This window comes from Fulmarus glacialis, unplaced genomic scaffold, assembly GCF_000690835.1.
Source record: "Fulmarus glacialis isolate BGI_N327 unplaced genomic scaffold, ASM69083v1 scaffold43287, whole genome shotgun sequence".
In the NCBI taxonomy this organism is placed as follows: domain Eukaryota; kingdom Metazoa; phylum Chordata; class Aves; order Procellariiformes; family Procellariidae; genus Fulmarus; species Fulmarus glacialis.
In genome coordinates this window covers 5,549-19,386 of record NW_009222216.1, presented here as the reverse complement: position 1 = coordinate 19,386, position 13,838 = coordinate 5,549, and the positions used below count along the sequence as shown (strand labels likewise).

Below are 13,838 nucleotides of genomic sequence, written 5' to 3'. Positions count from 1 at the left end.
CGCTGTGGCTTTCGGAAACGGAAGGAGACCGTGGTACACCAGCGAGCATTCATGGGAGAGAAGCCCTACATCTGCATCGAGTGCGGGCAGAGCTTCAACCGCAGCTCCGACCTGATCCGCCACCAGCGGATTCACACCGGGGAGAAGCCATACATGTGTGCTGACTGCGGCAAGAGCTTCAGCCGACGCTCCCACCTCATCCAGCACCAGCGCGTCCACACGGGTGAGCGGCCGTACCAATGCAAGGACTGCGGGAAGAGCTTCAGCCAGAGCACCCACCTGGTGCAGCACCAGCGCAACCACACTGGCGAGAGGCCTTATGTCTGTGCCAAGTGTGGGAGGAACTTCTACCAGAACTCAGGCCTGCTCCGCCACGCCAACTTTCACACGGGCGAGAAACCCTACAAGTGCCCCCAGTGCGGGAAGCGCTTCAGCGACAGCTCCAACCTCATTGCCCACCAGCGGCTCCACACAGGCGAGAAGCCCTACAAGTGTGCTGACTGCAACAAGTGCTTCAGTGAGAGCTCTAAGCTGGTCATCCACCGGCGTGTCCACACAGGTGAGAAGCCATACTTGTGCCCTGACTGTGGAAAGAGTTTCAGCCAGCGCTCGCACCTTGTCCAGCATCGTCGCACCCACACTGGGGAGAAGCCCTACAAGTGTGCTGAGTGTGGGACCTGCTTCAGTGACAACTCTACCCTCATCCGTCACCGTCGTACCCACACTGGGGAGAAACCTTTCAAGTGCTCCCACTGTGGGAAGAGCTTCAGTCGCAACTCCTACTTAGTCTCACACCAGCGGGTGCATGTGTGGTAGGCAGCATCACTAGATGTGGTCTGGGGGTGATCTAGGATGCAGCTCCTCGTCCAGGCCTGACCAAAACATGTCTAAGGGACAAGGGGATGGGAAAGGGTATGACTACACCAGGGCACCTGGATTATAGGCAGCTGGCCAGAGTAATGCCTTTGGCCCATGTTGTCCTTTTCAGTCACCTCCTCTTCCCAGCGCACCTCAGGCATGGACAGAAAGTGAGCAGTGGTTGCAGTGGGTAGTTCTGCATCCCAAGGCCCTGTCATCCTCTTTCCCCGGTACTAGAATCGGATGCCATCTGCCACGCGGCCAAGGTGCAGATGTTTTCTCCCACCTCCCCATGAGAGGTGTCTGCCTGAGAGCCTGAGGAGAGAATGCACAACATCAGGTCACATGATAAGAAGCTGCTTGGTCATGCAACATATGCATGTGTGGTCGTGTCAAGGGAAATAAGATGGGAGATGGGGTCCTTAAGGAGCATTGTTCCACTCGCAGCTGAAATGTTGTGACCTATATAATACTGCACAAGTCTATGGAAGCTCACCATGTTTGTGGTCTAAGCCAGCTCTGTGTCTCATACAGCAGTTGGGAAGGTCAAAGCCAAGTAAGTCCTGCTGAGAAGCTGCAGACTCTGTGTTATGCATGTACAGCGTGTGGGCCAGCTTGAAGCACAGGCAAACACCACTTGAGTCTGCTTGTAAAAGGAACATATAGGTATACCCTGAACCAGAGAAGGAAGGCATGCCTGCAAAGGTTTTCTGCAAATGCTTCTTAGATGGTAGCAACAAGGGAGCTGCAGGATAGGGACATGGCCTGTTCTGGAATCTCAGAGCTGGTGGGTAGCTGGTGTAGAAAACTATCATACCTACCTGGCAGCTTAAAAAAAAAATAATCAGAATTATACTTGCTGCTGCTAAGACTGTGGTACGCAACTTGACAGGTGTATGGAGGTCGCCGTGAGTTTGTACTGGTAGCCTCCTTGTTCTGCAGAATTCAGATTCACAGATACGATTCAAGTGGGATGGTGTAAGCTGTGTTGCAAAATGGGACAGAACAACTGTACTAGGACTGACCTGATTCCATACCAGTATTTCTTAAGTCCCATTTTGACCAGTGTGTGTGTAAATAACATCTATATGTATGTATTCACATATGTATGAACTAGCTTTTATACTAAGTGTATCTTCACACTCATATGTGAGCAATCATGCGTGCACACACCATGGCAGTGGTCAAAATGGCCAGCTGTGTGACACTACACCGTATCAGTACTTCTCAAAATGCTAAACATACTGTATATTACTAGCATTTCTCAATAAGAAGCTGGGAGAAATAGTTTTTTTACCAAAACATCTGAATTTTCACATCAGGACATTCAGTTTTATACTGATTACTTTGTGTGTGTGTATAAGATCTGGAATTGAGTTGGTTTATTTATATATCTATATAAAAATGTGTGGCCCCTATGGTTGCGAGGAACGACTTCCTCGTAGTGCTCTCCCCCTCGTTTTACACAGGTACATATCAGTGGCAGTTGTAGGATGTACCCCCCTCATGGTTTTAACTACAAGGAATTGCAGTGCAAGACTTTACCTTGTTTATATTTTTGACTGTTTTGCTGCTGATCATTTTAGTGACAATACCTGACTGGTGTGCTTATCCAGCACTGCTGGAGCTTAGAAAAGATTGCTGGTTTTGCAGTGTACCTTATTAATCCTGCAGCTGACTCCGTGGCTTCAGTAGGTCTCTGGAAAAAGGAATGCAGGCTGAAGCCAGTGAAAGGAGAGGACCTGTGGTGGAGAAGAGATGAAGGAAATAAAGATGCGAAGAAGATCCATGGCAGCTGCTGGCCAGGGATGCTTGTGAATGGCGTGCTCTACAGAACTTGCTCTCTCCAAGGGATTGCAGGGATCCTTTCTGCAAGCCCCTCGACTGCTGATAAAATGTTATGTTCATATAGTTTAATAAAAAGGAGCTGTAGGGGGAGCATGAAATTGTTTGCAGCTCCTAGAGGAACAAGGCACCTTTATGTGCAGCTGCTCAGGGAAGTTAGAAGGAGCTTTCAGAAATGGGGTGGGCTTTGTTTACACAGGAACCAAAGCCTTCGTTTGCAAATGCACATTTTTGCTTTTAGCTTAGTGTTTGTTTTGGTTTTGTTTTTTTTTTTTTTTTATGAACAGCTTCAAACCAATGACTTCTTGATTTATATTCCACTTCTGGAAAGTGGTGTGGAAATGTGACTAATGGTCATCTAGTTGGTTCCAGAAGCGTCAAGATTTTCATTTGCTAGCAGACTTTCAGAAGGGATACTACAGCTCTCAGTTGGTAGGCTCATTTTTAACTGAATTCAAAAGTTATGTTGTGGTCCGGCTGTAGAACTGATCAATTTGTGTGCGTCTGTCCAATTCCAGTTTTAAGTTTCCTAAAGAAAATCTACAGCACTGAAACTGTCTGTTTGGCTGAGAAGCCCTGTTTGCCATAGAAAGGCATCTTGCGAATGCAACTTTTCTTCTGGCAATCTGAACGGAGTCGCAGATCAATGAAATTGAACCCAGGTCTGCACATAGCTGAGCTCAACTCAAAGGGAAGCCCTCTCACATCGAGATTCTGGTTTGTGAACCAGCTGCCCCTGAATATGCCTTCGCAGCAGTCCTCAGAGCATTTCTTTTCCTTTCTACAGGCTTTGTGAAGTGCTGTGTATATTTAACAGTGCTCTATAAATTAAAAGGATTGACGTGCATTTATTTCTAAAATCTTTATGAACTTATTTAAAACTGTATGCCAAATCAAAGTGGCCTTAGGGTTCACAGCACATTGCCAGTGCACTTGTCTTTGCGGCTAGGATTGGATTGCTCACCAGTGTAAGCACATTTCTGGAGTTCCTTTCCACAGCCACTGTTAGTTTTCCCTGTTCAGTGTCACTTGGCTGAAATAATTCACTTCCCCTAGCCTGTCTGCCCTTTACTGTTTGTGATCATCTAGCTGGAGAGGAGAATCTGGGCACCACCCTTCCTTCACTGTTGTAGAAGTTACAGGGTATGTTCCTCTTCTTCCAGGGATTTAATCGCTGTGTGGGCAGCACAAACTCAAGAGCCAAATTCAGAAGTCAGAGGTATGGGCATGTGCAAAAAGTCAAGAACCAGAAGGTTTACTTTCACAGCAGCTAGCTCACAGGCTTCTATACCAGCTGTCTCCTCTCTCAGGCTCATAGTGGGAGACTACTGGAAAAAGCAAAAGGTAATTAGCTACTATCATTCCAGCAGACCATCCCTAGCACACTCTATCCCAGACCCGAGGTCACCAGCTGGTGCCCAGATCCTCCTGCCAGCTGAGGGAGCTCTGTAGAATACTGTAAATTCCTATTGTGCTAATGGTGCTTAGATACTACAGTGAGACTATGGCACTTTAGAAATACCTAAGATAGACAAATGGATGAATGACGTCTCTGAAATAAAAATTTTCACTTCAGTGATCTTTGTTATCCCATCTTTTTTTCTTTCTTTTTCCCCAGAGTGACCTCCTGAGCATCAGTTTCTTGGCCCCTGGCAGGACCAGGTTTGGAAATACATGTGTCATCCTTCAGAGAGGGATGACTATTACTTAGCACAGCTGCTGTGCAATGCAAGTAAGGTGAGGGATATTCTTAGAATTGGTCTTCATTTTCATCTAACATTTCTGCATGAATCTGAAAAGCCAGAGGATGGCACACAGTGCTCACCATTCCTTTACGAGAGAAAGTGGCAGAACCTTATTCTGCAGCGACACCATCCTGCTGTTAGGTGAACCTGGTTCTAGCAGAGCTGCAGCTGTTCTAAGGAGATTATCTCCCCAGTTCTGTCACCTGAGTTGTATGGGATCCAGTTTTCTAGTCCCCTGCTGACAAAGTATATGTAATAGTGATGACTGAAATACAACTTCTTTTACATTCCTCTTTGCTTCATTGTTTATGACCGGGAAAATGCATTTATTTTGATCTTGGACAAGAGGTGTGTTTTATGTGTTTAATAAAATTTTAGAAGTATTTAATGCGTAATCTCTAAAGCAATTTTTGAGATACATCAAACAAACAAAACTGCACGCACAGCAAACTGTGTTCTTTCTGGCCCTGTTTCCCCTTTACCCCAGCAACACTGGTCTGAATAGCCAGAGACACAACAGCGGGAGCCTCCATCTCTGAAAAAAAGAAAATACAGGATATTTGAGGAGATGGAGCAAACAGAGGCCAAAAGAGGCATCTACTTTGCTGCTTATGCCCTCATGTCCCAAGCTCTGAAGGGCCTTCAGCCTTTCCATGCCAGACCTGATACACCTCACAAGTAGGCTGATCCACCTCTCAACTGTCCCCTCCCTTTTCTCATTCAAGTGCTTGCTGGCTTTCTTAGTAGAAAATGCATGAATCCATCTGATAACACTGCTTTTGCAGTCTTGATGGACTTTGACAGCTGGCTGGTTTTCTTCTCACAAGCCTGCCCTGTTTGGGACACTCATTCACATGAACAGATGCGAGAGCCTAGGAACCAGAGAGCAAAGGAGCCAGACTTTTTAGGGGAAGCAAAATTTTCCTTTTTCTTCCCGAGGCTTGCTATGGAGGTATCTGTAGCTGCGGATAGCTGACTCTGTGCCTGGGGGACATGTTGGGATGGGTGGGACAGCATGGTCAGAGCACAGTAACCCTTCAAGGGTAAGTGAAAGCACACATCAATTAAAGCAGGCCATACCAGGTCCAAACATCCTCACAGATGGAGAGAGTGCGAAGATGTGCAGAGTCCTTTGTTCCCTTCCCTTTGGCCCTCTCTGTGCAAAGCACAGCTCCATTGGATGTAAAAGTCGGCGTTGCTTAGAAGAGACTTGTCTGAACAGCCATACGGACAGGCAGTTCAAAATAACTACCACATCACAGCAAACCTTGGCTGCAGAGCCTCGAGGAATTGACCAAAGTAACCTTCATCCAAAAAAGCAAAGCTACTCGCAGAACTCGCAACAGCTCTCGGGAGGCCAGGCCAAGTAATGTTCTTCTGCTTGGAAATGCAGCCGGTCTGACCCCGGACAAAGCTTCCTCGGAAAGGTTTCTCTGGTAATACTGCAAGCACAACCGGCCTGCACAAGCCTATCTCCCTGCCCTGCGCATGGGTAAGGGTAAGGGTAAGAGTAATGGCATGGCATTATTAAGAAGGGCAACACGGCCAAAGTAAAGATGTCGCAAGGCATTTTGCCATCGCAAAGGTGAAGGGTTGAACCAGGCCACCATGTGAGGGAAAGGGTAAGCAGAAGAGATTGAAATGGGATGAACAGCTAGGAAGAAAGACTGGGGACTTGGATTTCCTGAAGCTGCTGGGAAGACGAGGTGATTTGGAGGTGGTAACAGCTGCATGAGAGAAGGGTCACCATTCTCCAGATCTCCAGACCCCCCAAGTAATTGCTCCCTCATATCTGGACTTCTTTTTTTTGTCTTCCAGAGCTCTTGCAATTCTCCTGCTGCTGGTCATATGTTGCTTTGGGCTATTGCCTGCTATGTCTCTACCTCAAGCTGACGGTCACCAAAATACTGCTGAACTCTACCTATGGTTCAGGTGTTTGTGCTTTCCCATCTTTAAGCACAGAACCACAGAGGAGGCTTCTCTTGTGTCAATCCCTATTCTGTCAATGTTTTCCCTCACAAAAGGGCAGTCTCTCCTTGCTTATCCCAAATCACCCCAAAGCACATACAGTGATCTGTCTTTACAGAAGGCAGAACTTTTGACAGGCCTGTGTCATTTGATCTGCCTTTTCCCAGCCTTAGCAGAAGATCTTCTTTTCTAGAACAAGGTCTGCGAAGTTGCTTCCTACAGCTCTGCACGTGGCTGTTGTGCTTAAGAAGATGCCTCTTTGCTGGTTAACTGCTTTCTTTTCTTGCCTTATTTCTCTAACAGGTGACCTTTGATTTCTCTCTATGCTTTCAAGCAGGCGCAAATACCAAGCAAAACTGGAAAAACAGAGTTTACATATAGTATGCATTAGAGAGATTGCAGACATGTCCCCAATTCATTAGACGTATGATCAAACCTTTATGTGAACCTAGGGTCAAACAGGAACCACAAGCTGCTTTATTGTAAAAAAAAAAAAAAAAAGGAGATCTTTTAACAATTATCACAAGAAGGGAAGCAGCAATGGGAATGCAGGGGGCAGGGCGTGGAACAGAACATTTTTCCTTGAGTCTAGAGAGAGAAGAATTAAAATCACTGAACACGAGTCCTCACATTCTTAGAAGGTTGAAAGAAGATGGCAAAATATGATGGTACTTCTTCTGGACCTTTGAAATCTAAGGAGTTACCTGGCATGGTCAACAGTGATGTTAAGTCTCAGGCCTATTCTGAGCACAGAGGTTGGTGTGAGCGCATTCAGAGTTTGCCTTCGGGCAGCCACGTCCTGCCTTAAGCCTCAGGCACTTGCTTTCATTTGGCTAATATGGGATGTAGCTGCTAATGTTAATGTAACTGCGGGTTTCAACTGCACCTTCCACCTCAGTGAGCCACTAATGCATGTAAAGAAAGAGTGAATTTCTTTCTCAAGAAATGTAACCTGAGAAGATCCTGAAATTCCTCAGGCTCTGAAGCCCTTGATGCTTCACCTTCAGTGTTTTTTTTATTCCTGGGGAGGGAAGCAGTGAAGTGCCAAGTCACAAGTAGGAGGGGGAGAAAAAGGAAATGACTGGTATTTAAAAATACTCAACCCAGTAGGCATGAACCATGAACTGAAGAGAGAAGCCAGAAGAAACCCAGATATGGCTTGGAATACAAGAGAGAGTGAGTAATTACAGATGCTCCCCTCCAAGCCTATGAGTAGGTGAAAATCACGTCACTGCTGCTGTGATCGTGTAGGTTAGTGCTGGTGCACCACAGCAGTGGTATGTTTTTTTCCAGAGCTGAGAAGAAGAGGTATTCTTCTGGAGTACATCTGCAAATTGGTACCTCTCTCTGTAACACGAAGCTATTAGATTCATGTCTGTGAAGAATACTCTTCTATTCTCTTGCTTGGTGCTGGCACAGTACCCTTCCAGCACTTAAAAATTAAAAACCATGGTAACTTTCTCCCTAATCCACAGAATAAACAACATACATCAGCTGAATAGCGGGCACTGTCATTAGCTTTTGTTGCAAAACTGCCATGTGAAGGACTGCTAAAGTAAAGTTTGTGTGAAGACGTTTTGTGCTGGCGTCTGTGCACAGTGAGTTTGCTCTCTTGTCCCTTATGAACACGGGTGAAGGATTCCTGCATCCTCATTCACAAGGCTCCTTCAACTGGCTGAAAATTTCATATTTCTTGTAGCAAATAAGTATGTCCGAGGCTGGGCTTTCATGACTACCTGCAATTGCGAACAGCTCTCGCTAACTTGTGACAGCAGATTATATTGGATGGCTGAGGCTCTTGCCATCCCCAGCCACCCGCTGGGTTATTTTTAACTTGGATTGCTTCCCTGATCCAGCGCTCAGCACAGCTCCACAAACAGCAGGCTTGGCACGAGTGAGGGAAAATTGCAGTCTGGGGTGGGTGGTAACAAACATCCAAAGAGCTCAGTGGTTCCTTAAATTGGTATTGCCACCATGCCATCCACGTCACGAAACAACAGCCCTGGGGGAACAGCGACGAGTTCAAAGAAAGCAGAACAAAAGCATTAAACAGAACTCTACCTTTTTTTTGCACATAAGAAATATTTCCGGAGGAGGACTAGCTTATGAATTTTTTATTTTCCAAATGTACATTACACGGCTGGAATTGGTGCTCATCTCTTGCTAAGTACCTTTGAGGAGTGGAGCTGCCAGGTGGGTACTACCCACTGAAGCTGTGGTTCCACCTGCATTCCTTTCAAAAGCAAAACGGGTGTCCCTCATCTCCTCCTCTGTGTGTCCTCGTGGTCATTTACTCCCGAGCTCTGCTCACTGTGCCAGTGCAGCTGTGTGTGCAACTGCATCATGATGCAGAGCGGAACGTTTCAGTGGCTGAAGAGTAACAGTTCCCCACTCTACCCTCGGCTATTTTTAGCCGGATCAGTTCCTGATCCAATCCACTGTACAGACACACAAACAGCTGTGTCAGTATGACAGGCGGAAAATGTTTGAGGGGAGGGGAGCAGAGGCTTAGACGAGTTTAATCATCACTGGTACCAAATGGGAAACCGCAATCATGAACGATTGCTTTAAATGCCCAGCAGCAATTATCTAAACTTCTCTACATTCACCTGTCTTACTCCTTGTGCAAGAAACAAGGCCTAGGGAACTTCACAAGTCTGTGCCACAGAAACGAAATGGCACGTGCCTTTCTCAGTGAATCAAGGGAAGCTGAATGCAGGGAGACTAAACAAGTCTGCTGGTATGTATAGCAGCAAGGGTTCCTCATAGCTTGCTTACCGGCTTGTAGTTTTCCCAGCCTGTGCGCTTAAATGTCAAGTCCTGCAGAGATCAAAGTTTGCCATCTTAGTAGTTTGTCTGGACACCAGCCATGAGCAGTTATTGAGAATTGTGCAAAATGTGTTTAGAAAATGCTCTAGAGATGATCTGCTGGCATTTTAAAGCAACATGTGGCTTGCTTTGAAAATGCTCTAAGTGTTGTGGCACAAAAAACTAGTGGCACCTTCTCAGCTCTGCAAAACAGTGGTATTTCCACGTTCGTACCCTGGGGCTCAGGGTAGCCCTGACTGCTTCAACCTCTCTTCCTGCTCCCTTCTTCCATCCAGCACACACTTGGAGTTTGGGTAAACTTACCAAGTTGTGGCAGCTTGGCTTTGTCTCACGTGCAGTTGCCCTGACGTGAAAGTTTGTTTTCTTGGCACAAGTGGTTCGATGTAACATGGATAGATTTTGGGTTTTGTTGTCTTCTTCCCTGAGCCTTTCGCTGCGGGGATGCTCTCTCCTACTTCCTTTTGTCCTTCCCCAGTGGCGTGCTCTGACAGACAGGACAAGGGAAGGGGTGGGGAGTCAGGGCTGATTTCCACCTGTGTTTATGGGGACCGTTACCTGGAGTGATCTTGGCTTCTGTGGGAAAAGCATCTTCTCTTTGTGTTCACAGTAGCGGATTGAAACCAGAGAGCTGGTACATCCTCCACCTAGAATTGGGGACTTAATTAAGGAAAGGAAGGTCCCATGTCTGGACATCTGTCACCTGCAGCCTCCTGTCCCAGCCGCAGAGCAGGCAGCAGACGGAGACGGCAGAATCTGTGTCTCCCCGGCAAGGAAGACCATCTGAAGCAGGAGGAGCAAGTTCCTCCTCTTGCACAGGTTTGGCTAAGGAGACAGCGGGGGAGAGCAGCCAGAGCTGTGGCAGGACGGGACATCCCAGGGGCATGGAAAAGAGAAAGAGAAAGAGGAAAGAGAGCGATGGGAGGGATTGCTGCGCTGGTAATTTTCCAGGGAAAAACATGGTTTAGGATAAATTTCTTACAAATACAAGAAGCTTAATTTAATACTGTTTTTTCAATAACATAACCTATCTACAAGTTTAATTAAAAACCAAGCATAATAAGAGCCAAAATAAAGGTAAGACCTCAGCCCACAGCAGAAATTGAAATGACTTTCCTTCTTCCTTTGCCTGGTTTCTAAACATGAAAGTTAGCTTCCGTTTGAGACAGTTGGCCATGCAGTCTGGATTAAAGCATCTGTGTCTTGGTTTGGAGTACAGTATTGCAGCACCCACACCTTGGGTGAAGGAGTGACTCAAGTGAAAACATGTCAGATGGAGCATATTGTCCTGGTTTCGGCTGGGATAGAGTTAAATTTCTTCCTAGTGCTGTGTTTTGGATTTAATATAAGAATGTTGATAACACACTGATGTTTTCAGTTGCTGCTAAGTACCTTGTCAAGGACAACTATCCTACCAAGCTAAGCTAGACTGGGAGGAAGGAGCACAGCCAGGACAGCTAACCCAGCTGGCCAACGGGGTATTCCATACCATGTGACGTCATGCTCAGTATATGAATGGTAGGCGTGTTCCAGGAAGTACCGATCGCTACTTGGTTATCGGTCAGCGCGGGTGGTGAGCAATTGCATTGTGCATCACTCATTTTGTATATTCTATCATTATCATTATTATTTTCCCTTTTCTGTTCTATTAAACTGTCTTTATCTCAACCCACGAGTTTTTCTCACTCTTACCATTCCGATTCTTTCCCTGTCCCACCCTGGGCGGGGGGGGTGGGAGTGAGTGAGCTGCTGCGTGGTATTTGGCTGCCTGCCAGGTTAAACCACGACACATATGCAACAGACCATGTGTCCTAGAAAGCTGGTGAAGATGACAAAGACCTCTGTGGTCTTAGCGGCAGAGACTGAAAGAAAAAAGAAGGAGGGAAGATGTTCCACTGCAAAATGTTGAGGGAAAAATAAAGAGCTGCCTGAACCTGAGCATGTGTCCAGAGATGGACTCTGTGGACAAAGATGCTAATTCTGTACTATTTAATGATACTACATCAAAATCCACAAAAAAAGAGCTTAAATTCCAGTTAGCCAGCCCCTGCTGATGCATTATATAGTGGTTAAGTAATATGCCTGAGACACATGCTAAATACTGACCACTACCAAAAGACAGTAGTAATTCTGAAGCATGGTTTAAAGATGGAAAGTATAATTAACAATTCAGAAACAAAAATTCTGCTTAGTCAATTAAAATCACTTACTGGGGTATATGGCATACTCCTTCTATAGGGTTCCTGAGCAATTGCTGCTGTGGGCAAGGAATGATGGGGATATTGTTAGATAAAGACTTTGCTCCACCCAAAGGCACAAGTACAGAAAGGCTTTATAGAATCATAGAATGTTTTGGGTTGGAAGGGACCTTTAAAGGTCATCTAGTCCAACCCCCCTGCAATGAGCAGGGCCGTCTTCAACTAGATCAGGTGGCTCAGAGCCCCGTCCAACCTGACCTTGAATGTTTCCAGGGATGGGGGCATCTACCACGTCTCTGGGCAACCTGTGCCAGTGTTTCACCACCATTTCATGCAACGGTAGCGACTTCAGCCTAGATTCCACTCAAAATAATATGTAGAGTTGTCAGCCAAAGAAGAAATGCCACAGCAATGATTGTTCAGCAAAACACCTGACCTCCTACAGCATTTACTTTAAGACTGCAGAAAAAAAGATATGCAAAAATCCATTATTTCATCTGCTGTCAAGAAAAAAGTTTCCTAGGAAGATAATGAGAAAATTATGAGGAATACTGTCATTTATCTGTTTAGAAATGCAGCCTGTCTCTTGGGAGAGTGGTCTTGCAGCAAGCACAGGAGTAGCTGAGAGTGCAGGAGTGCTACTGTTTGCCTGCAGACTGGCTGCTGCGAGGCTTGGTTGGGCAGAACCAGAAGGGAAATGTCACGCTACAGCATCGGTCACAGATAGATGGGGGAAACCAAAGCAGAAAACTGGCATGGCAATTGTTTGGGGGCTGGATTGATTGCAGGCACCAATGCGAAAGACATCGCCTGTTGTTTAAGTGATTTAGCAGGCATAAAATGGGACTAAAAGGGAAAACATGAGGCATCTTTTTGTTTCATATGTTAGTGTTTCTGAAGGTGGAACTCTATGGCGCAATCGCTCTGGCAGCAAGCTTTCTGTCCTTACGTGGCCCCAACCAACCCTTCCTACCTCCAAGCAACAACACCTTAGCACCCATTCTTTCCCCCACGTTGTTCAACAGGGAACTATTTACAACAGGGCAGTCACACCGGCCATTGAGTGCCTGTAACAAAGAGGGCATTCAGCTATGGTACGTGGCAGGGTGATGTGAGGAAAGGGATGAAACTGGAAAAGGGAACCTCTTAAACCGCAGAAGAATTTGTAACATGGAGCCACAGCACCTGCCACACATACTGAAAAGAAAAGGGGGAAAAATGGTCCCCAAGAAACCAGGTTGACTGGCTGACAAAGGCAAACCAGCCCAGAATTACTTTCAGGCCAGAGGAAAGAAATTGAGTATGTTCATTCACCTCCATGGAGGGCCAGAAACGTTCAGGTGCTGTTAAAGCCACAGAGGAGGATCCATCGGTTCAAGTCTAATTGCAGGAGAAAGCAGGCTGGCTGAATCCTGCATGTTTTCCCAGGTAATGCACCGAGTCTAATAAAACCCTGGTTTAACTCTTGATTTATCCTATCAATTTAAAATAAAATTTGAAAAATTTTGAAATAAAGTCGATTTGAACAGAATCATGATTAGGAGTCACACCTAAAACATAGTTTACTAGCCTAAGGCTGTATCTGTTCTTCCAACAAAAAAAAATAATTGTCTGGTACCAGAAATACGTGACAGCTAGCCTTGTTCCTTGCTGCGCCGGTGTGTGCGCAGCGTTCTGCTCGCCGTCTTTTCCAACAGTCTGTCATCTTCTAGCAGAGACCCTCCCATCAGCTGCAGCACCTATTTTCTTAGTCTAAGAGAAACTGCAGAGACCCGTGACTTTTCTCGGAGATTGCCAAGGTCAAAGGAGTGATTTCACACATTCATGTAAAGTTGTTTAGAAATTACGTGTAGATTAAGAGTTTTCCCTTCCTTGGGTAGGGTTTTTTGACTCACGCAGGTATGTTGTGGCTTCTAATGACTATGTGGGGTCATTCTCTAGCTTTTTGTGAGGGTTCTGGAATTATTACAGGGGACCTAATTAAGTCCTCATATAACAAAATTAAAGTCTAATGAGTTAGCTAGAGTTGCATATGGACTTTTGCCTAGACTCTTTCAGAGCCAGTGTCAGCCATCAGTACCACACGGCTTTGATGAAGCGTCTCAACGACCTTGCTGCAATATCCCTCGTGTGGCCTTTTCCAGTATTGCACAGGTCAAAAGCTGGAACATCATGGCACCTGGCAGAGGAAATTTAACATTCTGCCAGGTTTAGATTACCACTCCAATTTCAACAGGTAATGGAAAAAGCAGAACTGGAGTGGGGAGCGTATTTTAAAACCGGGGAGGGGGGGCGCGAAACAAAAAAAAACCAAAAACCACCCCCAATCAGTCATAGAATCATAGAATCATAGAACATAGAATCATAGAATCATTTAGGTTGGAAAAGACCTTGAAGA

The 13,838-nt window shown here is 45.8% G+C and overlaps 1 protein-coding gene across 1 annotated transcript; it reads left to right on the top strand.

The window, feature by feature from the left end:
- Window positions 1–3: 3 nt before the first annotated feature.
- Window positions 4–816, top strand: LOC104071656 (zinc finger protein 436-like; the record flags this gene model as incomplete). Its single annotated transcript, XM_009581382.1, has 1 exon — window positions 4–816. A coding segment is annotated over one exon (813 nt), but the record flags the coding sequence as incomplete, so codon positions are not given.
- Window positions 817–13,838: the final 13,022 nt, after the last annotated feature.